At 42.6% G+C, this 27,500-nt stretch overlaps 1 protein-coding gene and 1 long non-coding RNA gene across 10 annotated transcripts in view; both read left to right on the top strand.

The window, feature by feature from the left end:
- Positions 1-27,500, top strand: part of ptprk (protein tyrosine phosphatase receptor type K) — a 201,479-nt gene that overhangs the window by 54,226 nt on the left and 119,753 nt on the right. For all 9 annotated transcript variants that reach the window (XM_082147819.1, XM_082147818.1, XM_082147821.1 and 6 more), the window contains 2 exons: positions 425-547; positions 16,221-16,492. In XM_082147819.1, coding sequence (XP_082003945.1) covers positions 425-547; positions 16,221-16,492 — 395 coding nt within the window. The remainder of the gene's footprint in view (positions 1-424; positions 548-16,220; positions 16,493-27,500) is intronic.
- LOC309481898 lies at positions 2,392-4,958 on the top strand. Its single transcript, XR_014200140.1, has 3 exons — positions 2,392-2,589; positions 2,638-2,829; positions 2,963-4,958. It is a non-coding gene; the product is annotated as an uncharacterized lncRNA (long non-coding RNA).

Below are 27,500 nucleotides of genomic sequence, written 5' to 3'. Positions count from 1 at the left end.
GATCCAATACTCTGTTACACGTGTGTGTGCAGCGCTGAAAACAGAGCGCGAGTCGCCTTACGCTTCAATGGTTTAAAGTCACATTAAAATGCTCACAAAGGAATTGATACAAGGAATAAAAATGTTACGTTTTATAACAAGTATTCGATTCCAGAATTGGATTCCCAACCCTAGTTCACATGGTAGATGTATGAGAAAATTTGTAAAACATGCTGTATATTTAGGTGGACTTAATATGTCACTTTCTCTGCAGTTTATAATAAAAAATAGATATATGTGCATTTTCATTTGTGGTCACAGACTTTTAGACCCCGTGTGTGTGTGTGTGTCCATCTCATCTACATGAAGTGCTGTACTGTACTGTACTGATAAAGTTGTGCCTTTGTGTTTGAGTTGTTTCATATGTAATGTTTGTCTCTTGTAGGCGGCTGCAGCTTCGATGACGGTCCAGCTCAGTGTGACTACCAGCAGGATCCTTACGACGACTTTGACTGGACACACGTCAGCGCTCAGGAGGTGCCGTACCTGCCCTCTGACCTGCCCCAGGGTGAGTCTCACACACACACACACAGGCCAGAGTGTCCTCGCTAACCTCATAGCTGGAGAATCTGAGGCAAGAACACATAGTGAAATTGGAAATACAGGGTTTTATCTGGCCTTGTTTAAACAGTGAGGCAGATTTAGGAATGTTTTAATGGGCTGCTAACATTTGAACAAATTTGCAGCGGCGTCTTATCGTGTCAGGGTAAAAGCCATTACCGAAGTTGAGAGAAAATAGGCAGGTAACAGAACATTAATCTTCCTTCAACTGCTGTTCCCGCTCTCTGAACACTCTTCCGGATGGGATCTGAAAATACTTGCCATTTACATGACAAAACGTGCAAAGTGCCGAAGGCGGAAAAAAGACTTTGGTCAGAGGACTGTCATACGTGACACAATTAAGCCTTTTAAATGCGCTCAAAGAAGACGCGAATAAGAGGGGAGAGCGGAGCGTTGCGACCTTCACTTTTCACCTCTCCGACGCTTAATCACTCGTTTTCAGACAGGAGATTCTGCTCAGGGAAATTAAAGCATTTCACTCTCAGCTAAATTCCCTAATTAATAAGATATTAAGTTATTAATCAATGCAGGAGAACAGAGAAGGTCGTCAGCCCTCGCTTTCAGCCAGGTAGGGGTTCACTCGAAGAGGACCTAAAGGAGAACATTTTGTCAGGCTTTTATGATAATAGCTGGTGCATCTCGCTTTAGGCGTCTGGTTGACGAACACATTTGAGAAAATGAGCAAAATGATAATTTGGTATTCTTTCATGTAGGGATGCACCGATCCACATTTTTTCACTTCCGATCCGATCCCGATACCTGAATTTGGATATCGGCCGATACCGATACTATTCCGATACCAGAGCTGTGTTTGCTTTAATATTATTATTATCATTATTGTTTATTTTATATGATGCTGAAATAAACTCCTCTCAACAGGCAAGTATGATATGTAGGCCTACATATTTATGCATGTATGGTAAGTATAAGGTCAGAAAAGGAAGTCAGAAAAACAGTAAATCCTGTTAACAGGAAAAATCCCATTCTGAAAACAAATATGCAACTGTAGGTCATGTCAATATTTATTACATTCCCAAAATGTCAAATACTTGAGTCTTGAAATATAAGAAAAGTGCAAGTGTAAACATCTTACACACACACACACTATCTAAAGGGTGATCCTCGCTCCGATGCTGTAACTCTCTCGATGAATGCTCGATCAACATCAGCCATGTGCAAACAGACAAGCGAATTTCGCCTCAGACGCGCGTCAATTTCGCTTCAAACTTTTGCTTTTTACGAGCGTCAATTTCGCTCTGGGCGCGCGAATGGATTCAAAATATTCAAGCGTCCAACTAGACGCGGCAGACGCGAATTTGACGCGCTATTCGCGTTTGGTGTGAACGCACAGTAACGTGGTGCTTTTTTAAATGTTTGATTGCATTCGTTGTGTTGTACGACGCGAGGGAGCTTCAACGAGCTCTGAATTACGGCTTTGCAAACATTGCATTTTGCTGTCTTGCTCTGCGGTGTTTCCAGTGTGAAGAATTTCCACACAGCGGCCGCAAACTGCGGAATGGATTTCCTGAGCGGTGGCGTGTCTCATAACTCTGTGTCTCATTGAGCCGCGCCTCCGTTCAGGAAATCCATTCCGCAGTTTGCAGCCAGCTAGCAGACTAGCCGGCGGGAATCACTTTTGGAGTCATTTCAGCAGACAACGTTAAAGCGCAGACATGACTCAAGGATATCGGATATCTCCGCAGGTTGGATCGGGAAAATCCGATACGTGAATTACGCTGGTATCGGTCCCGATACCGATACTGGATCGGATCGGCCCCATCCCTACTTTCATGCATTTATCGAGGTTTATTTATCACTGTATTTGCTTGTTTGTGTGTGTGTGTTTGATAGGGCATTTATGTGGTTACTTGATTTTGACATCAGGGAATCGACAGAAATGCATTTTCAGCAGAAAGATAGACTGGGAAACTGAGAAGGATAGAAAGGGAAAATAAATACACAGAGAGATGAACAGAAAGAGAGATAAATGTGGACAAAAAGATAAACTAGGAAATCATGGAAAAGGAAAAGACAGAGATGGACAGAAAGATAAACTAGGAAATCATGGAAAAGGAAAAGACAGAGAGATGGACAGAAAGAGAGAGAAATGTGGACAAAGATAAACTAGGAAATCATGGAAAAGGAAAAGACAGAGAGATGGACAGAAAGATAAACTAGGAAATCATGGAAAAGGAAAAGACAGAGAGATGGACAGAAAGAGAGAGAAATGTGGACCAAGATAAACTAGGAAATCCTGGAAAAGGAAAAGATAGAGAGAGAAATGTGGACAGAAAAATGGACAGGGAAAGAGAAGAGGATGGAGAGGGAAAAGATAGAGAGATGGACAGAAAGAGAGAGAAAGTGGACAAAAAGATAAACTAGGAAATCATGGAAAAGGAAAAGATAGAGAGAGAAATGTGGACAGAAAAATGGACAGGGAAAGAGAAGAGGATGGAGAGGGAAAAGATAGAGAGATGGACAGAAAGAGAGAGAAAGTGGACAAAAAGATAAACTAGGAAATCATGGAAAAGGAAAAGATAGAGAGAGAAATGTGGACAGAAAAATGGACAGGGAAAGAGAAGAGGACGGAGAGGGAAAAGATAGAGAGATGGACAGAAAGAGACAGAAATGTGGACAAATTGGACGGGTGATCAAGACAAAAATGTAGACAAAGATAGACAGGAGAAAGCAAGACGGATGGAAGGGAAAAGACAGATAGATGGACAGAAAGAGACAGAAATGTGGATAGAAAAGACAGAGGTGGATGGAAAGATGGATAGTTTTATCATTATAGTCCATTCCTGTGATCAGAACATGTTTCATAACGTGACGCAGACGTGTTTTCGTGATGCGTTTCCCCCATAATTCCCGGCTGTAAGTGACGCCTGATGGCTCAGTCCTCGAGGGAGTCGTTTGGACGCTGCAGTGAGTGACTCGCTGAAACAGGACGTGAACACAAACCCGGAGAGGATCCGCTGCTCCTACAGGGAGAGATGTTGAGTTATGCTGGATTAGCACAGACGCAGTAGATGCTAGTTCTGTTTTCCGTATCATTCTGCCTTGAGGGAAGCTCGCACTGATGGTGTTTTCAGTTAAAAGCTTCTGAAAGTTGCTCATTTTCAACCATAGCTGGTACTGAAGGCAACAGCCGACAGAGACTGATAGACGTGAAGCTGCAGTGGAATACAGACACGGAAGCTCATGTGATCCCACTTTTGATTTGAGGGTTATGGGTTTGGGAAAAGGCCTAAAAATGTACCTTTAAAAAGTGAATGCACCTTTATGGTGGACAGTTTCTTAATAATTCCAGAAGACACCTAAGCATGTACAGACGACCTTCCTGCTGTCGTAACTGGCATAAACGTTGAGTGGAGCTCTTTATGAAACAGCTCAGATGTAAAATTGGGCCGTCTCAGCTGAGGGCACTGGGATCCGCCTCATGGATCGGCCTCGGGATGCTTATGTACAAACACTGATGGTCATGGCACTCGCTACGCACCTGTAAAACCTGATCAAGCCTTGCTCTCTCGGATACACCTGAGGAGCGTTTGGTGAAGTCTGATGACTTTTTGGGAGCATGTAACGGCCCGGGACGGGTGTACTTCATCCGCGGATGAGCACGGACGGACGGGTTCGACACATGCAGTACTACTGCTTTTTTCTCCTCTACCAGACGCCAGAGGGCAGCACTGAGTCCTGTCATTTACAGGACATTCACTCGGAAGGATAGAATAAGAAAAGTAGCGGATCTGCCACTGCATGCAAAGTTTAGATCAAGAACCAAAACACTGACGATGGCGAAGGATATGCAGAGCTTTTTACTGGTTTCTATCGCTCTGTCCACACTCTTCTTCACTACTGCACAGAACATAACAACTGTGTGTACTGCCACCTAGTGGACTCTTCTGTCTCAACATTCACTGTGTGCATGTGCTGTTGAACGCGCAAGAAACTGAGCTGCACTCGGACGGCGTGTGGCGGTCGAAGTAGAGTTTAGGCTTAAAGGATTAGCTCACTTCATTTTTCATTTGCTGATAATTTACTCACACCCACGTCATCCAAAATGTTCATGTCTTTCTTTCAGTGCAGCTTCAAAGTCTCGACACGATCCCAGCCGAGGAATAAGAGTCTTATCTAGACAAACCATCGGCCATTTCCATCGGCCAAAACACAAATGCTTTTTAACCACAAATGCTGGTCTTGCACTAGCTCTGCGATGCGACACATTACGTAATCACGTTGAAAGGTCACGCGTGTTCTGGTTCAGAAAGGTAGGGTAGGGCGAAAAACAATTTTTTCTCCTCCAACTTCAAAATCGTCCGACATCATTGTTTTACCATTTATTTCTTTATTTCTTTATTTATGTAAATGGCGTTTGACTCAGTCTTTGCACGTTTGTTTTGTAAACACTAGGTCGGTACTTCCGTCTACGTAACGCGTGACCTTTCAACGTGATTACCAAATGTGTGTCGCAGAGCTAGTGCGAGATGCGTATTTGTGGTTGAAAAGTATATAAATATTTGAAGAGTTCAGATGCAAAAGTCTCTAAGTGCCATCTGAAATTTTCTTCTAAAATGATTCTTTTTATCAAGCTCGTATATTTACGTTCAGTAATTTCACTTAAATTACAACTAATAGGTCATTTTCATTGCCATCTAAGTGAAATAACTGGACTTAAATATACAAGCTTGATAAAAATGATCATTCTAGAAGAAAATTTCAGATGGCACTTAGAGGCTTTTGCATCTGAACTCTTCATTTATTTATTTATTTATTTATAAAATGGCCGATGGTTTCTCTAGATAAGACTCGTATTCCTCGCCTGGGATCGTGTCGAGACTTTGAAAAACCCTGGAATGTTATCCTCAAAAACCTTCATTTCTTTTCAACTGAAGAAAGACATGAACATCTTGGATAATGTGGGTAAATTATGAGGAAATGATCTTTCTGAAGTGAACTAAGCCTTCAACTGAAGGTTACTGCAGTGCACAGAAAGCACTGCACCGCTGGAGTAACCCTGACATGCCGTTTCACACAGCACTCCCTTATCATCCGCCCTTCCCTGCTTTACTTCACCGGCATCTTCTGCACATCCTACACACTGCCTCAACTCCATATTTCTAGCAGTTCATTGGAGGCAGTATTTTGCCAAGTGACATATTACTCATCTACACTGCAGTCAGACGACAGCTTGGAGAAAGTGTTTGACTACACTGGAACTACTTCTAGATTGAAACTAATTTGTATGCATTGAGAAGAAACATCTCTGCTTTTTCTGCTGTTGTTAATCTATGTAGATCTGCGACAGACAGACTTTGACTTCTGCATCTCATTTCAATGCATTAAACAATGGTAACATCTAATTTAACTGGTTTTACGCAAGTCAAAAATATTAACATCACAGAATCAACCTTAATAAATTGATTTCTACCAACACCATTTTAGAAATAGCTCTTTAAAGTTTCAAGTCTCATAGTATGAATGTTGCATTTGTAAGATAATGGGCAAAAAAAAAATCATATTCATACACATTCCTACTTAATGTTGTCACGGCCGGCTCTGAGCCGCAACAAATGAGGGAGGCAACGAGAACAAAAGCGAATTAAAAATATTTATTTGATCAAACATGACAAAATAAACACCACTACGGAAAACATTCCGTTCAGAAAATCAACATAAATAAAGAATAAGCTACGTAATTAACACAAGATATACGCTCCAAAATACAGGCCTGCAAACTACCCAAACTTAAACTAATACATGAAGCAAACGAATAATAAATAAATAAAGCAACAACCCAAAATAACAGACGACAAAGGGGTAAAGGCTGAAGTCAGAGATCCATCACCTTTTATCATTCTCTGCAGGTGTTTCACATCATGATTAGCTCAAAGCCCCCCCCCCCCCCCCCCAACACTCGTTATAATACGGGCCCAGAGGCACGTCACACACCCCCCTTTAAAAGGTAAACCCCTATACCACACACACAAACTAAAACAAAAAACATATATATAAATATATACAAACACAATTCCAATAGGGTACATCCCAACCTCCTAACTAACATCACAAACTACCTAAAGCCTATCTAGTCTTCAGTGGCTTGCCGAGCTCGGGGCGACTTTAAACACTAAACTCAGCATCCTCAACAATCCCATAATCAGGACTGCCGAAGGACACTGAAGTGTACCCCCACTCAGGATTACCAGCCAAAACAAAAAACAAGCCCCACCCCCCTCTAAACTAAACTGGGATGTACACCTACCAAAAAAACTAAACAAAAAAACTAGACAAATCTCTACTAGACTTTATAACTCCCAAATAACTCCGATGTCACAACATCTTCCAGAATCCACTCATCTCCCCCTAATACTCATCAACCTCGGCACCTAGGAGAAGAGACAGGTAGGAGAAAGAAACAGAAAAACAGAAGACACAACATCGTAGCAACACATTATACTCTTGATAGTGCATCCGCAATCACGTTTCCGGTACCCTTGATGTGTCTTATATCAAGATGATACCCTTGTAGGAAGATCCACCATCTCTTGAGTCGCTGGTTTGGATTCTGAAAGGAATGAAGGAATGTTAGAGGGTTGTGGTCTGTAAAGATCACCAATGGTCCTACACCTGAACCCACATAAACTTCAAAATGGATTAATGCGGTAGCTTTTTAATTATATCGGCTAGTGCAATTTATTCAAAAAACATTACATCAGCACATCACTTTTCACTAAATACTGCACCCTAATTTGCATAAGTGATAAACAGCAGTGTTCACCTAAATGCAATTTATAAATGTATACAATGACATTTTAAGGATGCATGCATGAACTTCGGTGAACACTGTAGAGCGCTGACTGAAATTAACCGTTTAATGTTTGTTGAAATGAATAGTCTGAGCAAATTCAATTGCTACTTCTTATTGGGCAAGGTACGTTATTTAAAAAAATCTTTACATCTCGTAAACGACAAAACCGTCCTTCTACTGAAAACTGGAGGCACTGAACGCCTGGTTATGAAGGTCTTGAGTCACTGTGAGCGTTTGAAGAGCGTTGGGAAGGACGAGTGTTTCACCGCGGTGACAGAGCTTTCCGCTCTACATCTCCTGGCCAGTGTTTGCCTGACAAAAGGGACCGTTCCCGTTAATGTGGGTCAGAGCCATGGAGGAGAGGACGGCCTGTACACTGAAGAACGGATGTGCGCTGTGGTTGTTAGTGTTGTGGGAAGGGAGACAGCCATCTTGAGTGTTTTCTGTCAGCCATCTTGTTCAGAGCATGGTTGTGACGGCATCATTGTGTTTTGATAGCTTCATCAGCCTAGTTTAGGTATCAGATAATGACTACTATGCAGTTCTTTACAGTTTTATTCTTGGAAATTCTTTACATTTTTATATGGTTTCCCTTGCAAAGAAATGTTTTTTTTTTTTTTTTTTACTGCTGTGAAATCATAATAATTGAATGCAACTATTTCCTCTAATCAGTGTGAGAAGCTTCCAGATGTTTTGTTTCGGTTTGCACATTTTTATTCTAACAGCTGTAACTGTGATATTATGGTAAAGCGGTGTTTAATGCCACACAATGACTCGTCAGAAATGCATTCAGGGGTTTTATTTTTCTCACATTATACAAGAAAGATTTTTCTCACATGGTGCGAGTGTTTCGTCTCATGAACGTTGTGCGTTTCCTCTGTGAACAGCAGATGCGCTCCGGGTCCAGGCCGGCCCTTCTCTCTCTCTCTCTCTCTCTCTCTCTCTCTCTCTCTCTCTCTCTCTCTCTCTCTCTCTCTCTCTCTCTCTCTCCTCCTCTCTCTCTTTCTCTCTCTCTCTCTCTCTCTCTCTCTCTCTCTCTCTGTCTCTCTCTCTCTCCCCCTCTCTCTCTCCTCTCTCTCTCCTCTCTCTCTCCTCTCTCTCTCTCTCTCTCTCTCTCTCTCTCTCTCTCTCTCTCTCTCTCTCTCTCTCTCTCTCTCTCTCTCTCTCACGGCAGGGATCTGAATGTGAATGCCCATATTTCTACATCACTGCCAAAAACCCAACAGCCCATTTCAGCTATCCACATTTCATGAGCAATCAAAGAGAGCAGGGGATGGGCGGTGTTTGACAGGTCTGTTTTCTCTCTGAATGTGGACAGATAACTGATCAGCTTATACATTCAGTCGTTCGGTGTAATGTGCAGCTCTGCTAATGAACTAGTGTAATGGAGTTTACGTTAAAGGCTCCTGAAGAATTACAGCATGTAGAATCAAAATGAAATGTAATTGTGTAAAACAAGTGTACGTGCGCTGTAAATACATTTTAAAACAATAATACATTTGAAGTTTTTAAGTATGAATAATTTGCTCATACACTGCATATCTCCAGAAGCATTAGCAGTGGTTCCCAGCTCAGTTTTAATGCTAGTTTAAGGTTGGTAAATGAACTCAGTGTTTTGTTCGCGTACCCCCTCTGTCTCCTCACGTACCCCCGGGGATACACATTTAATTATATAATAATCAGTTTCTCAAGTGCCACCGACACAGTTTTGTGTTTGATTAAATTGTTTAGGTTTTGTCTCACAGTTTGTTTACAACGATACATGGAGTTTAAAGGGGTCCTGTTATACTTTTACACTTTTTCAGCTTTAGTTAGTCTGTAATGTTGCTGTTTGAGCATGAAAAAGATCTGTAAGTTTACAAAAGCGGCGATATTTCATTTAACAGAATCCACTTTCCAAGAACTACAACGAACGGCTCGTTTGGACTACAACGCGTTTTTTCTGAGTTTAATGAAGTCATAATGTTCCTCATTTAAATAATCTCCGCCCACAGAATACGTGGAAAAGTTCACTGCAGCTGTCGGAAGAGACGCTGTTTTTCCCACAACTCATTTGTTTGACCTTCCTAAGGCTGAGGAACTTAGAGTGGTTAGAAGTTATTTTAAACACTGTTCCTGAACATTATAATCCCAAGTTTATCTGTGTGCTGCACATTTTACAAAGAACAGCTTCAGAAACACAATGCAGGCGCCGCACAAAAGCTTCTCCTGAAATGGAGCAGTTCCCACTTTGTCGGGACAATCTGTTGTTTATGGAAGTTTTATGTTTTTGCTACGCTCGCCTGCTAGCCAACATTAGTGTTGATATAGTGTTTACTGTAGCTTTTGTAAGACTGTTGGCCCCCCCTTAGGAAAATTGTCCATGGTTTTCTGATCAATTACTTTTTGTATAATTAAAGTTTTCTGACAAATATCATGATTAAGTGGTGTGCAATCGTATCTAAAATGCATAATCAAATTACAAAAAAAAAACATACCACTCTGAAACGTCCTGTGAAATCCGTGCATGAAATCCGTTCTGGATGATCTTCTTGTTCGTTAACATTGTCAGGGTCTGAATCGGGCTCGAATTGGTTTCAAATTGCAGCCATCCGTAATATTTACACTAGAGCAGAACTCGCGGTCACGGAGGGGACATTTCCCGAATACATGCTGCCAATCACAACACACTGGGCCAGCTAACCAATCACAGCACATTTCATCATTTGGAAGGAGGGGCTTCAACCAAACCGGAACTAAATGACGTGTTCGAAAAATAATGTGTTTAAAAAAATAAATAAATCAAGCATGACAGCATATTCTAGTACACCCCAAAAACAAAATGAAGACTTTGTAAAAGGGCATAATAGCACCTCTTCAACAAGACCATGGAGAGGGTGGAAATTGTGCAAATGAAGCTCAATTATGGTGAAAAACCATAAAAAAGTGTAGACAAGTGTTTCTTCTCTCTCTTCTGAATGTTCTGGGTGTGTCAGCATGTGTGGGATTCAGGGCTGTTGACTGTGAGGTTTTGGCACACGTCGAGGCTGCATTCTGTAGCAGTGTGTAACAAGAACATGTTTTTTCTGCTTAGTCATGCTCTGATTCCACTGAGGAGTGACTTTAACATCAGACCTCTGAGCACACTATAATAATGCGCTCCACATTTCACATTCACTAAGAGCAGACGTGACTGTTTGCTCTGTGTGCTCACATCGAACTCCTACACCCTCTGGAACGAGACGTGGAGATCTGTTTTACATCAAATCTTCAATAGTTGACATTAATGAATGGTAGTTTCCTTCTCTCTTACTCACTTTCTTGTTTCCCAATATCTTTCTGTCTCTCTTCTTTGCTCATTTCTCAACCTCCTGATTTAAAAGGGTCATATATCTTTCTTTTTTTATTATTTTTTATTATTTGATTCATCCCCAAGGTCTACTTATAATATTTATAAAGTGTTTTGTGCCAAAAAAGGGACCATTTGAATTAGCGGGTCATTTTTTGCTGCTACACCTTTAAGAAGTGCCTCTTAACATGTGAAATGAGCAAGAGTTCAAACTGAAATAAGACTCTTCTGTTATCATTTTGTGGTGTTTTTGTGAGCTTTGCTGAATTACTTTTTGAGAGAAATATTTTTTTTTGTTATAGTAAATGTCCTTTTTTTGCAGTTTCAGACTTTCTTTAAACTGCTGCCCTATTTTACACTGTGTGAAGCTGCTCTGTAAATTGCTGTCTTTTAAAGCTCACAAGCTGATCCATTCTTCAGAGAGCCCATGAAATTGGAATTTTGGGGCTTTTAGTCCATGTCTATTAGCTTTACGATCATCTTTGTGCTAGTGTACTTTTAGCAGATACTGTATGGCACACGCATTTAAAATATTTCTTTCTGTGAAAAACAGATCAAAAATATTGATGACATCATCGAGCACTCAGAGGCGTAGGCAAATTGTTGTCCAATACAACCTCCTGCAGTAAAACGTTTTTTTTTTTTTTTTGCAAATAACTTGCTCTACATTTGTGGCAAATTTGCAGTGATGATGTAGTGTTACAACACTACTGGCAAACGGTTCTGAGGCATAAACTTTGACAAATATCCTCCATTACTTGCAAAGCTGCGACAACAATGGGCAATAAATCACAGTCGTTGAACCTTTCTATGAAGTGAAATCTGAATATTCATGTTATTTCAGTTGTGTAAAGAGCGAACACTCAAAGTGAAGTCAAATGCATTTTTCACTCACAAAACATGACAAACACTCCAAGGCAGCGCCACATGTATCCACTGTGCTAGATGCAATCCCATAATGCAATGTGGAAAAAAGGTTTTATTACTATATATGTATTGCTATGGCCGTTAAATGGCATTTTTTAATTATCAGCATAGATAGACCGATAAGTTTCTCTGTTTGGCTGATGTGTCGGAAACTTTTATTTTGACAGTGAGCAGGACTTTTATTTTGAAAGCGCTGAATCCAAGCTTTAATTCATCTTCATTAGTTTACTCCTTTACAGATTTATTTATCAAGTAAACCATTTATTTTTTCATATTCATTTTCGAATCATTTATTTCTTATTTAGTAAATCTCATATAACATATATATTTAATTCCACCAATTGTTATGCATGTGCATGTAATATCTTTTAAATTAAATAATGTGATATCATATAGATCGGCTTTATTTCAGCCTTCCTGCTCTCTTGGATAACTTGGGTATCGGTTATCAAAATTTTAGATCGGTCGACTACTAAAAAAAAGTATTAAAAACGTCTTAGTGTGTACTGTTTATATTTATTAAAGTATTTAGCTTTGACTGTGTTGCTGCTGCCCACGAAGAGTGTTTCAGATCAATCATTACGAGTTTCCATTTCATTTGGATGCTCCCTATGTAGACATGCTGTAGGTTGAGGTTTGAGGTTTCAGCAGAGAGTGGATCTGTGTGTAGATGTGTGTAATTAGTGGTGTGGTGGTTTAGTTCTCTGTCCAGCGCTCTGCACTCGCTAAACCAGCCTGGGTCTGAGCTTTGTGGAGGAGCACTCGTGTTCATGTTTCCTTGTGGCTTTGAGAGCCGGCCAAACCTTCTCGTCTAATATGTCCAGCCTTCTGCCGTTGCTCTCGCCGTTTTCTTCTCCGTTTTACACTGAAGTGATTAATGATTAAAACACATTCTCCAAACTCTCCAGCACATGTTCATAAGGAAGCACTTACATAAATCAAAAATCACTCATGGACATGTTTCATTTTCTGCCAGTAACTCTTGGCTGAACGATAGTGCCATCTGGATACGCCGGTTAGTTCATGTGACCGACCTTTGACCTTTGGGAAGAAACGAATGTTTACCCAACGGGCGTTTATGGAGGAAACAGCGGGACACACACACCTCCTGACATGCACACGGCTGTTCTCACCTGCAGTCATTAGTGTCTCGCTGCGAGCGCTCAGAGAATAATTCAGTTATCCCGGCAGCATCCGCAAGTGCTCTGTAATCCAGCTGTAAGGGGCAGGATCACTTACCTGAGATGCCCAGCTGATAGTTTAACTTCCTGTTTGCACAGGTTGTATTTAGCTTTATTACAAGTCTGTCTGAAATACTTGATTGTGATTGATCAATGGTGTCATTCTGTGGTCTAATATTTGCATATAATCTGTAATCAGAAGAGCATGTGGGCGGAGTCTCTCTGCAAGCGCACTGCACTCAGAACCAAATCAATCAAAAACCACAGCCAATCAGGAGAGCGTGTGGGCGGAGTCTCTCTGCAAGAGCACTGCACTCACAACCAAATCAATCAAAAACCACAGCCAATCAGGAGAGCGTGTGGGCGGAGTCTCTCTGCAAGAGCACTGCACTCACAACCAAATCAATCAAAAACCACAGCCAATCAGAAGAGCGTGTGGGCGGAGTCTCTCTGCAAGAGCACTGCACTCACAACCAAATCAATCAAAAACAACAGCCAATCAGGAGAGCGTGTGGGCGGAGTCTCTCTGCAAGAGCACTGTACTCACAACCAAATCAATCAAAAACCACAGCCAATCAGGATAGCGTGTGGGCGGAGTCTCTCTGCAAGAGCACTGCACTCACAACCAAATCAATCAAAAACCACAGCCAATCAGAAGAGCGTGTGGGCGGAGTCTCTCTTCAAGCTCCCTGCACTCACACCAAATCAATCAAAAATCACCAATCTTTGTCATGGAATACACTTGTTTGTTCATAGTTTGAACGTTTATTTTCAAAATCTGAAATCTATCGCTTTCAGTATGGCTGTACATGATATTCATACTGCATATTTTGATAAATGCTTGCTGGAAATATACCAAAAATGTTTCAAATATGAAGTGTTGCTATGGACACAGAAGAGACAGGTAGTTGTTTTTCTGCTAAATGTTTCTGTATTCTTTTTTAAATATTCTGACAGTGATGAAAGTGTGAAGGAAAGATGTGAATGAGTAATTGCAGGCCTTAGTCCAACCAGTCAGGACTTTCGTTTTGTATTGGAGATTTTCAGAATCCTGTGTGAAGCATGTCGGTCTTGCGGTGAGATTTGGAGCGGTGAAATCAGGAGACAGATATAATTGGTAGGGTTGCCAGCAGCTCTTGGCCAATTTGCATTTGATTCTCTATCTCTCCTGGTGGTCTGATCCACACTCTATACTCATAAAAGCAAGAGGCTTTCTTTCACCCAGAACTCACCTGTAGAGAGAGAAAGAGAAACACAGAGGAGAACAGCTCCTGTACATCTCATGGATATGTCTCATCTGCAAATAAAGCCCAAATGAAAGCTCTGCCTGGCAACTTCTGCACCATTACATCTGTCTCCTGCATAAACAGGCTATCTCTGTGTCTAAATGATGACTGCTTTAGACATCTGCTGTTTCAGTGGAAATAAAAGACGAGCAGCAGTGTTTCAAAACACTTACACTACACTGATGTTCTCAGCTGCGGAAATGATATTCTTCTGCTTCATTCTGAGAATATATTGCCAAAGACAACATGAATCTTCATTCACAACTCATTTAATGTCTACAATGTGATGTGACATGACACATGATGATAAAAGACACCAGCGTTCAAATAATATTTACCTTTTTTTTAAATAGCTGTTTTCTATGTGAATATATAAACTGTAATTTATTGCTGTGATCAAAGCTGAATGTTCAGCATCATTACTCCAGTCTTCAGTGTCACATGATCCTTAAGAAACCATTATAATATGCTGATTTGCAGTTCAAGAAAATATTTCTGATTATTATCAATGATGAAAACAGTTGTGCTGCTTCATTTTTCTGTGGAAACCGGGACACATTTTATTTTTCAGGATTCTTTGATGAATAGAAAGTTCAAAAGAACACCACTTATTTTACATCTAATCTTTTGTAACATTATACATGTCTTTACTCTCACTTTTGATCAATTTAATGCATCAACATGTTAAATTCTTAAAACAAAATATCTTACTGAGCCCAAACTTTTGAACAGTAACGTATATAAAACATATTTGTAAAACATGAACATTGGATGCAATGATTTTTTGTTATAATGTTTATATGAATCATTTTGTTTGACTAAGATCCAGTATGTGGTGACAGGTGTGTGTTATCATCAGCAATGGTCTTGAATGCAGCTGAGAGTCTGGACTCTATGTTATATTTAAGAGTATTTTTTCCCAACCCACATGACTAATGGTTACATAAAAATAGTCAAAAGTAATTTCAGAGACAGAGAAAATGATTACACTAGAAAGATTCTGAATCTGGAATAACATGCACCTGACGAGCTGCACACAACATGGCCAGGGGTATTTATTTAGCAGCAGATAGGATGAGTTTCATCTAGGCTTTATGTCTAGCAACTGACAGAAGATGAGGATCAAAGATGAGAGAGAAAGAGAAGATCTGTGCAGAGAGAGAGAGAGAGAGAGAGAGAGAGAGAGAGAGAGCTGGTCATTGCTGGTTCTGGCCGTGGAGAGACAGATGAACAGATGTATGTTCATTTGGACAAATGGTGGTGAAGTCTGTGCTCTCGCCGCCTGATGTCCATCCTCTGGGCGTTTGGGATCTGAAATCTTTTCCTCTCAGTGCAATCACATGCTTAAAGAACTGGAACCAGATCCTATATGGCCCTGTCCGACTTGGCCGATAGCTGGAAACCATTTCTCCAGTGGAGCGATTATGAAAGCGTTCTGTAATAAGCACACGGCGAACTGCCAAGTGTACGAGTCTTTGATTCTGAAGTTCAGAAATATTGTGTCTTCATGTCTGAGTTTATATCTAGCTAAAATCCCACGCGAGCTCTCAAACTATTTGTCGTCTTTGCTTGCTTTTTAGCAGATGACACTCACTCAACGTTTTCTATATTCCTTGGTGTGGCTTTGTGACAATTGCTTTACTCTGTATTTATGTTTGATTACAACACAAAATCTGGTTCAAAACCTTAACGGGTAGGGCTGGGAATCAGTTAATTTAGGAATATCTCCACCGTAATGTCATGCAACAATCTGGTGATTTTAAGAATCAATATTGAATCATTGATTCTTTGATCCCAGAATGCATTACGACAAATTTAGTGAAAAAAAGAAATGTCAACTGTAAATGTTTTATGCAGCTTTAAATATATATATAAATAAAAATAGCTCAATCTGATGATGAATGGATCAATATTTGGTGTGTGCTTGATGTTCATGTTCTAATCAGAGCGTTGCGTTAAACACAAATTCCTTTGGATGCAAATCAGACACTAATGAGGTTTAATTTCAGTGAGGACACTGCCTATGTAAGAGGTAGACAGCAAGACAGACGTTCACGCACATGTGTTTCCTCTCTCCGTTCTTCCAGGCTCGTACATGATGGTGGACACCTCTCAGCACGATTATGGAGAAAAGGCTCGCCTGCAGCTGCCCGTGATGAAGGAAAACGACACTCACTGCATAGACTTCAACTATCTGCTGTTCTGCCCGGACGGCTCCAGCTCCGGGACGCTCAACATCCTGGTGAAGGTCAACAAGGGGCCGCTGGCAAACCCCATCTGGAACGTCACGTCCTGCACGGGCCGAGACTGGATGAAGGCGGAGCTCGCTGTCAGCACCTTCTGGCCCAATGAGTATCAGGTATGCAAATCACCCAGCCAATCAAAAGATGCGGCTTGTTTTCTGTAGACGAGATACGTTTATCTGTTGAGGTCATAGAGACGCGAAGATGCTAAAGCCCCGAGATACTCATGGTGAAGTTCTTTATCGTTCGTCGCTCGTGGGTAAAATGAAGTATTACATTTGCAGTGATATACTGTTAGCGGACATCCGGACGCCGTCCACGCTGCTGAGAGCGAATATTAGATGGATATGTACATATAGTGCTGCACTTGACTAAATAAACACATGATACAAATGCCAGCGGTGAGAAAACAGCAGTTCAGAAAGCATCTGATCAGTTTTTGCATTCAGCACTCCAGTCACGTCATTTACATTTATGCATTTGGCAGACGCTTTTATCCAAAGCGACTTACATTGCATTATCCTATACATTTATACATAGGTATGTGCAATCCCCTGGGATCGAACCCACAACCTTGCGTTGTTAACGCAATGCTCTTACCACTGAGCTACAGGAAAGACGTCATGTTTAGTTATGCAGCACTTTATACTATAGATTGCTGCTACAGTTTTACTGTATTAAACATGAAAAACAGTGTCAGTGTCGCTTTCAGTTAGAATTACAGCTTCAGTTTCTACTATAAAGCGGTTCTCCAGTGTGTTCATGTTTTTTACTCGCGTCTGAACAGAAGAAATGAACCGGAGAACATTTACACCTCAAAGAGGGCGGAGCCTCAGAGCCACGCCCACCTTTCCTGGAAAGTTCGCTTTGACAAGCTGTTTCGAACTCCTGAAGCGAAGATTTAGTTGAAATGACATCACACCAGTTCATCTTTGATTTCGCTTTGAAGTATATTGGGTCTTGAAAGCAAACTGAAGCAATTTTCTAAAGACTTTTACCTCAAACTCTTGAGCTCGAAATTCAAAGAGGTGTTTTCTTGTGTTGTCGCACACTAACTCCTGGTGGCACATTCCTGGCGTCAAGCCCTCTGAACAGAAGAATGAGGAACGCCATCACAATGGATGTTTTGCTTGTAGGCAGAGCTGGTTTAGTTTAAGTGTGACCGGAGCTGATTTATGACAATCTAGCAGTTCTGCTGAGCTTTTCAGTCATATTCATGACCGTTATGGCTCTCTTTAATGTGTCCTTGCATGTGAAAAGTCACAAGGAAAGTTTCCTGCTGGTGAAACGTCTCTTTGGGTCAGTGGATCTTCTTCACGGGACTTTTGTTTTTCAATACAATCGCTTTTTATTGTCCCAGTAGAGTAGTATTTCATCCACTGAATATGACTGCTTTAATGATCAGTCTTCTCTTCTCTTCTCTTCTCTTCTCTTCTCTTCTCTTCTCTTCTCTTCTCTTCTCTTCTCTTCTCTTCTCTTCTCTTCTCTTCTCTTCTCTTCTCTTCTCTTCTCTTCTCTTCTCTTCTCTTCTCTTCATTGAATGTGGGTGTGTACGTGTCAGTGTTTGCCTTGTGTGTGTGATCTGACGGGTTGTTCTGCTTCAGTGTGTGTGTGTGTGTGTGAGACGGTGAATACTGAAAGCCTCCGTCTGTGTTCAGACTAATTGGGAGTCCTGACTGATCTCGCCTCTCTCTCTCTCTCTCTCTCTCTCTGCTGTCTCTCTTTCTGTGTGAAAGACAGAATTTTAAACACTGTGACGGTACAGTTTCTTTATGCGTTTAGGGCGTCTTTATAGTGTCAGTCTGTTTGCTTCAGCTTCATCAGCCCTACATGTACACACACCTGGAGGGCCTCTGCCGGCCGTCTACACGCCTTACACGTCTCGCTCAGAGGAGCTGTGAGGAGACGCTGTTGTGATTAATATTGCATGATATTTCCGAGACGAGCTAATGGATCAGAAGGGCTTGTTTCTTCATGTCTGCATGTGATTTCTCACAGTATAGAGTATATTCCACCTGCTGCCCCCCTAAAGCCCCGGAGACGTGTCCCTTCTAATGAGTCCAGGCATGTTACGTCCCTTCATCACACTCTCTCGCTCGCAGTCCATCTCTAAACCCTGGTGTGGGCTTGTTATTTCTTGTCCCCTTTAATTAGCCACTGATGAGTCAGATCTGTTGCTGGAGTCCAGTTTATTTTAGCTGAAGACCTGATTCACTTTGGTTTTGTTTTCTCTGTGTGTTACTCCTGAGGGAGTCTTCATCCCCTGCGAGAGCGCCACACTTCCCCGATCAGATCGTTAGTCACCACGTCAAACGGACTGGCTTAATGAGCTGGACACCTGCCCTCGGTTACTTTCAATTATTCAATGTCAGATTGTCTGAAATCACGCCAAAGCTCAGAACTGAAGCGTTTGAGGAAGTCGCTCGCGTTCGCTGTCATTAACGTTGTCAAAGGGAATGAGTTAAACGTGTTGCTGGTGTTCCTTTGGTCATCCTTCAGTTCCCATGAATGATTGAATATCCAGTCACAGTCGCTAAACTTGAGAGAAGAAGTTGTTTTTCGGTTTTTTCTTCTAAGGCAAATAATGTTCATGTTCCTTTGTGGTTTCTCTGGCTTATGATGTGTTCTTTAATAATGTTCTTTGAGGACGCAAAACAGAAATGTGTGTCATCAGCAGGCTTGTGTGTGTGTGTGTGTGTGTGTGTGTGTGTGTGTGTGTGTGTGTGTGTGTAATCACTTGGCTAATTAACTAATTAATTACCCACTCACTTGACAAAAAAAAAAAATAGAATCTGAACTTTACACTTGATCTGACTCCTAACTATAGCTTTATAATTCAATGGCATACCAGAAATGTTCCGTTACTTAAGAAAAATAAATAAAGACGTTTCTCAAAGTCCCCTTGTGGTGAAAATCCAGTTTTTAATGTAGTTTATATGTCTATGTGGTGTTTTTAAGTAGTATTTTCTCCTTAAAACTGCAGTGAACCAAAGACAGTCTCAAAAACACGCTTTGAAATCGCTGGTGTTTCTGACGTCACAAACTACCTTGTAACCAATCAGATCAACGTGTGATCGTCAACCAGTGGATCTCTGAGCTGAGTGAGTGAGTGGAGGCGGGGCTCATTTGCATATTCATAGAACCACGCATTCTAAATGAGGCAAGGGTGTCGAGTTACACTCAAGATATTTTAAGGCATGAAGACATTTTTTTTAAGGAAAAAAACGCTTTAAATATGTAATTTTGGTGATCATAGATGAGTTTTAAGGGATACAATTATTGACTACAGGGGGACTTTAAGAGTATTCCTAAGAAATGCAATTCTTGAAACATTTTCTTAAGAACAAGAAATAAGACTTTGGAAGCTTTGGCTTCGATTCCTGATCAACTCAATGACTTACTAGACTCAGTGTCGTGTTTTGTAAAGCGGCATGTATTTTCAAATGAGGTGAACTCAGGTTTATTGGGACACTTTTTGCCATTGAGATGACTGGGAAAACGAGTGTCCCAATCAGGTAGTTTTAAAGAGCCTATCCCAAGCAGTGTGTTCATCTTTCCTGTGCTCATGAACGTGTCCTGTTTACGGCGAGCACAATGCTGCTGAAGTGCTGTCATTTTAAAATGAAAAATAATGTCCCTATTTGGCATGTTTTTGTCCTTACATGAGATGTTACTGGATTTTGAATTCAGCAACAAGTCATGTCAGGCATTATAATGATGATCATTGTTTACATCATGATGCCACTTCAGGGAACATTCCTAGTTATAGTAATATATATTATATGTAGCTAGTGTTACGCTGTAATGTTTAATATTTAATGTACAACAAGCCAATAAATCCCTGAAACATCTCATCTTTGAAGATTTACGGCAAGCTAGAGGTTAACATCTCAACTAGGAGAATTATACTTGTATAATAGTGTAACTCCCAAACTATAGTGTGTATTTGTATGTGTAATTAGGAATGTGCAAAATTAACACTTTTCACCGTTTACATTAGGCTTTTTCTTACATTCATGATTCACAGGTTAAAATGATTAAAACTCACATGGTTAAAATATGTTTTACTTAAAATTGTTTAATGTATGCTAAAATTATTGCCTGTAATCCCACTATCCACTATATGATAATAATTCAGTTTCCCCAACTGTTGGTGAAGGATATTTTGACCATCACTGCATCATTGTGCACCTCTAGCCATTGGTTAAAGAAGGTCTCACACTTTCCCCAGGGTTCACAGCTCCGTGTGAATGCCGATTTCCCACCTTCTCCCAAAACAAGATCCCTCAGGGCAGGAGATCCCGGAGGGGCTCGGAAGAAGGTGTGAGGGGAGTGATTTAGAGGGTGTGCGAGTGTGTGTGTGTGTGTGTGTGTGTGTGTGTGTGTGTTAGATAAAGGCTGGCGGTGTTTTGTGATAGTGTTGAGAACTCACATTTAGTCAAGGTCAGCACACATAAAAAAACACACACACACACACACGCACGCACGCACGCACGCACGCACGCACGCACGCACACACACAGACACACACACACACACACACACACACACACACACACACACACACACACACACACACACACACACTGTTTTATCTTGTGTCCAGCATAGCAGTAATTTATAAGTCGTTGCAAGCTCAGATTAGTGTACAGACTCCTGTGTGTGTGTGTGTGTGTGTGTGTGTGTGTGTGTGTGTGTGTGTGTGTGTGTGTGTGTGTGTGTGTGTGTGTGTGTGTGTGTGTGTGTGTGTGTGTGTGTGTGTGTGTGTGTGTGTGAAATGAACGTTTGAGGAAGTGTATAATGTGTGTATGTCCTCTGTATATGATACAGAATAATATCTTATCTTTCTCACTCAGCTTCACTAACCAACACACACACACACACACACACACACACACACACACACACACACACACACACACACACACACACACACACACACATTTACCTGAATATGTGGAGGTTTTTCAAATGATACGCATTATTATTATAGTCTTGAACATTCTTGCCATTTTTAATGTGGGAACATCCTCATTAAAGTTTATCAAGCACTTTGTATTTGTCTAGGTGAGAAACACGAGCACACGTGTGTGTATTCATATCATTGTGTGGGTTTCCATAACCTTAAGCCCAACACACTGACGTTTGGTATTGTTTTAAGCTGTTTTTCCCCATGGACATGTTTAACTAACACTGTGAGATATCTCATCCTCAGGCCACACACACACACACACACACTCTCTCTGATTGGCTACAGAATATGTCTTGCTCTGAGTTTATACTACAACAAAGAAAGAATTCCCCCCGATATTAAACTCATCATTTAACCCGGATGCTGTTATTGTGTAAGGAACACATATACATTCCAGCCATCATTCACTGATGATCTTCCCTTTTATTTCTCTCTGTACAGTGTTTGAGTCTCACGGAGAATGGTGTGTGTTCCTGTCGTCTGGCCAGATAATGACTTGTTCTTAAAGTCATTAGGCTGATTACTCACACTCACTCTATTGTCCTGATTTAATGTGCTTCTCTGTGTCTCTCTCTCATTCCTCACCTCGGTGTTGTAGATCAGCCGCTGGGTTTCACAGCGGTTCTGGTTGCACACATTATTCAAGTGTGCTATTATTACACATTGTTTAAACAAAAAATAAGAGTCTACTTATCAGAGATATGCTTAACAAAATTATACTTAAGTGTACTTGGGTTATGCTTAAAAGTAAGTCTATATTTGGCCTATACTTAATAATTTGTTCAAGATACACTTAAGAAAAGTGTTAATTGCATTCTTGACGTGTAGAACCGTGTACTGTTTTAATAGAGTAGCCTATTAAGGACTTCTTCCACATGTATTGGTTGTATTCAAACATTATTATTTTATAAACTTGCATGTTTATAAAGCAACAAGTCATCTTTGTGGTGGATCATCCTTAAAGTCATTAGTACATGGGTGGAACTGAACCTGATCTTTTTTCTACACAGTTCTATTAACCCACACAGAAACATATAAACGTGGCTGATGTTATTAGCAATTCTTCCAAGGTGTGAGCGTATTTGTAACGATCACCAGCTGGAGTGCCCTTGAGAGCCACCAGAGGGCACTCCACATAAGACTCTCCTATTCACTCACAAACTACAATTCCCATACTCACTGCCTGGACTCATCATCACTTATCACTGATCACATTCACCTGTACCTCATTCACTGATTGTATTCACCTGTCTCATCCTGTTAGTCTGTCTATTTATACCATGTTCATTCATTCACTCACTGCGAAGTCTTGTTGTACTGTCAGTCTGCATTTCCGAGCGTTTATTCCGTGTTTGTTTTCTGTTTTGACCCTGGACTGTTTATTGGACTCTGTTTTATTGCCGCCTGCCTTGACCACTGCCTGTTTACTGGTTTACGAATTTGGATTACCCTTATTTAATAAAGCTGCATTTGGATCGATCTTCTTGTCTCTGAGCATTCATGACAGAAGACTTCGCCACACCCAGATCCAGCAGCTATGACCTCCAGAAATCCAGCAGTACGGATCTCGCCTGATCTTCCCAGCATGAGCCGGGAGTTCGCTGGACAGATCGCGGCCTTGGCCCTGAATAGCCTCGATCTGTTCCAGTACACCTGGGGGTTTGTTCCTCTCGCTACCTCTTGCTCTCTGGGTGACGAGGCTATTAAGTTGTGTTACCGGCTGGGGGCTAAGGAGGTCGACCCGAGGGAGCTCCCTGATCTCTCCGGTCTGGATTGGAGAGAGGCACTCTCCAGATGTCTGGAGAGCTTCCTTCCGTGGCACGCCATGTCACCGTCTGCACTTCACGCCAGTCCAGCCGAGCCCGCACTTCACGCCAGTCCAGCCGAGCCCGCACTTCACGCCAGTCCAGCCGAGCCCGCACTTCACGCCAGTCCAGCCGAGCCCGCACTTCACGCCAAATCTGCCGAAGCCAAGGCAGTATGCGTCATGCCCGCCGCCCCTGAGACTGAGAGCGTCATGCCCGCCGCACCTGAGACAGCAAGCGACATGCCCGCCAAGCTAGAGCCCTCTTCACCGCTGGTCCCGTCCAGCACAGAGCCCTCTTCACCGCTGGTCCCGTCCAGCACAGAGCCTTCACCGCTGGTCCCGTCCAGCTCAGAGCCCTCTTCGCCGCTGGTTCCGTCCAGTTCAGAGCCCTCTTCATCGCTGGTCCTGTCCAGCTCAAAGTCCTCTTCGCCGCTGGTCCTACCCAGCTCAAAGCCCTCGCTGATGCTGGTCCCGTCAAGCTCAGAGCGCGCTGAGCCAGAGCCAGAGCTTCACGTCAGTCCTGCCGAGCCAGAGCCAGAGCTTCACGTCAGTCCTGCCGAGCCAGAGCCAGAGCTTCACGTCAGTCCTGCCGAGCCAGAGCCAGAGCTTCACGTCAGTCCTGCCGAGCCAGAGCCAGAGCTTCACGTCAGTCCTGCCGAGCCAGAGCCAGAGCTTCACGACAGTCCTGCCGAGCCCGAGCCAGAGTTCCACGTCACGTCCGCCCGTCCAGTGTCTCGTCCGGATGAGACCGAATCTGATCCTGATCCTGAGCCTGAGCCTGAATCTGTTCCTCTTCCTCTTTCTACGCCTGCGTCTTCGGACAAGATGGCCGACTCCACGCCTGTGTCTTCGGACAAGATGGCCGACTCCACGCCTGTGTCTTCGGACAAGATGGCCGACTCCACGCCTGTGTCTTCGGACAAGATGGCCGACTCCACGCCTGTGTCTTCGGACAAGATGGCCGACTCCACGCCTGTGTCTTCGGACAAGATGGCCGACTCCACGCCTGTGTCTTCGGACAAGATGGCCGACTCCACGCCTGTGTCTTCAGACAAGATGGCCGACTCCACACCTGTGTCTTCGGACAAGATGGCCACCGCCGAGCCAGTGTCTCAGGACAAGATGGTCTCCGCCGAACCAGTGTCTCGGGACAAGATGGTCTCCGCCGAGCCAGTGTCCTCAGCAGAGTTACCCTCAGCAGAGATGGCTGCCGACATGCCTTTCCCTGAGCCGGTGTCTGTTCCAGATCCAGAGCCGGAGCCAGTGTCTGTGTCTGTTCCAGTTCCTGAGCCGGAGCCAGTGTCTGTGTCTGTGTCTGTTCCTGTTCCTGAGCCAGTGGTGCCAGTTCCAGTGCCAGTTCCGGTGGTACCAGTTCCAGTGCCAGTTCCGGTGGTGCCAGTTCCAGTTCCTGAGCCGTTGGTGCCAGTTCCAGTGCCAGTTCCGGTGGTACCAGTTCCAGTGCCAGTTCCGGTGGTGCCAGTTCCAGTTCCCGAGCCGTTGGTGTCTGTTCCAGTTCCTCCGCCGTGGCCGCCCGAGGGGTCTTCACCGCCGTGGCCGCCCGAGGGGTCTTCACCGCCGTGGCCGCCCGAGGGAAAGTCTCCGCCCAGGCCGCCTGAAGGTTCGTCTCCTCCCTGGCCGCCTGAAGGGTTGTCTCCCCCCTGGTCGCCTGCACAGCCTGCTCCGCCCTGGTCGCCTGCCCAGCCTGCGCCGCCCTGGTCGCCTGCACACCCTGCTCCACCCTGGTCACCTGCACACCCTGCTCCACCCTGGTCACCTGAACAGCCTGATCCGCCCTGGCCTCCCATCCTGCTGCAGTATCCAGGTCCTCTGCCGCTCCACGGGCCTGGCCCTCCATCCCGCCCCCGGGTCCGCCTCCGCTCCACCTCCCTCCTGGACAGTTTAGGCGCGTCTGGAATCCGCTCCTTAAAGGGGGGGCTATGTAACGATCACCAGCTGGAGTGCCCTTGAGAGCCACCAGAGGGCACTCCACATAAGACTCTCCTATTCACTCACAAACTACAATTCCCATACTCACTGCCTGGACTCATCATCACTTATCACTGATCACATTCACCTGTACCTCATTCACTGATTGTATTCACCTGTCTCATCCTGTTAGTCTGTCTATTTATACCATGTTCATTCATTCACTCACTGCGAAGTCTTGTTGTACTGTCAGTCTGCATTTCCGAGCGTTTATTCCGTGTTTGTTTTCTGTTTTGACCCTGGACTGTTTATTGGACTCTGTTTTATTGCCGCCTGCCTTGACCACTGCCTGTTTACTGGCTTACGAATTTGGATTACCCTTATTTAATAAAGCTGCATTTGGATCGATCTTCTTGTCTCTGAGCATTCATGACAGTATTATACCCGACTTGATTCATACTGGCTTATAGGCCATGACCTGATTATATAATTCAGCATCTCATCATAAATCATTAAAGCTGCAGTCCGTAGTTTTTCCTCTTTGTCGCCATCTCTGTTCGAAATCTGCAACTGCAGTTATTCGCGGAATTATCAACTTTTATCTATTGCACGACAACTGCATTTTGGTGGACTATATATCTATTTATGAGTTTCTTTGTTCTGTTGAACAAAAAAAAAACCATGATATTTTAAAGAATTTTGGCAATCAAACAGTTGACGGTAGCCATTGACTTCCACATAGTAGGCCTACGATAAAAAAAAAAATACAGAACAGGTTTGGATCAACGTAAATGATAACATAATTTTTATTTTTGGGTGAACTGTCCCTTTAATGATAATGGTAGCCCATCATTTAACAGTTCTGTTTCCCCGTTTACATGAACTTATTAATAAGTAAACAGGGTACTAACCCTGAACCTACCCCTAAACATGACCTTGACCCATGTAATAACCTTATATTATCCAGTTCACTGTAAGTACACGTACTGTAAAATAAAGAGCAACCATGATAACAAACAATGTAAACAACTTCTCAAGTAACGAAAACATTTTAAAAGACACTGAGAGTCTTCTTCTGCCGAAGCTTCAGACGGATCACTATCTTTTCCTCCGGCATTGATCAGAGAGATTGAAGGTCTGTCTTGTGTTGAAGAGACTCAGCTTCAGGGTGATCTCCATAAGCTCAGAGAGCGAGAAATGACAGATTACAATCTAAACTGAGAGATGAAGTATCGCCCCGTCCCGGGCTGATGGATCTGCTGCGCGGGGAGTGGGATATATTGCCCCTAATGGGCCGGAGTGTTGGCACGCGGAGCGGCTGGGATGGAGGACGTCTATTCTGCGGGAAAACAACATTTCGGCACGCGTCTCTCCAAATGATGAAGGACATCTCGCTCTTCGCTCGCTGACAGAAATATATAAAATATAAAATAAAAAAAACGCACCCCACGCATCCCATTGGCATCAATAAGGATTTTTCCTTGCTCTCATTGTTTACTCAGAGAGCTGTGGTAATGATCACCACTGCCAATGCAAATGTGTGTGTGTGTGTGTGTGTGTGTGTGTGTGTGTGTGTGTGTGTGTGTTCTTGACAGGTGAAGAGATGAGAGCTCAGAGCTCAATATCTGGTGAAATGATGCCAACAGGAAGAGGAGAGTGTGCATGCGTGTGTGTTTTTTATATGTGTGTGTCTGAATTGCAGTTTTTCGGCAACACTTTACAATAAGGTTCATTAGTTAACATTAGTTAACTACCTTAGTTAACATCAACTAAGAATGAACAATACTTCTGCAGCATTTATTAATCTTAGCTAATCTTCATTTCAACATTTACTGATACTTTATTAAAATCAAAGGTTGTATTTGTTAACATTAGTTGTTCTGTAATTAGTGCTTTTTAAAGTCACCATGAAATCAAAATATGTGTTATTTTAATGGAATATTGCAGTGTTTATTACTAAATGATTTATCAGTGAACATCATTATTGTTTTGAATTCATGTTCCTGATCATCTTGAATCAGAATAAGTTCCTCTTGCAGCATCTCTTCTCCTCTCTGATGACGAGGGCGGGGCAACCTGTCAATCACACGAGATCCACCAGTAGCAAACCACAACCATCCAATCAATCCCCCACAGACACAATCAAGCCCCGCCCACATTTGTTCTTGTTCCTGAAGCATTTCCTTCAGATATACGACACAATAAAGAAGAATAGATCAGCACAACTTACAAGTCATGCCGAGTTTAGTTAATTATCACTAGTACTAGTGTGAATAGTGATATGCTGAAACCTCTTAACAGTCTTAAAGTTGAGTGTGTGTGTGTGTGTGTGTGTGTGTGTGTGTGTGTGTGTGTGTGTGTGTGTGTGTGTGTGTGTGTGTGTGTGTGTGTGTGTGTGTGTGTGTGTGTTGTCCTGCAG

Source organism: Leuciscus leuciscus, assembly GCF_965113295.1.
Source record: "Leuciscus leuciscus genome assembly, chromosome: 19".
Taxonomy (NCBI): Eukaryota; Metazoa; Chordata; class Actinopteri; order Cypriniformes; family Leuciscidae; genus Leuciscus; species Leuciscus leuciscus.
Note: the sequence above shows the minus strand (reverse complement) of the source record. Positions and strands in the feature narration are given on the sequence as shown.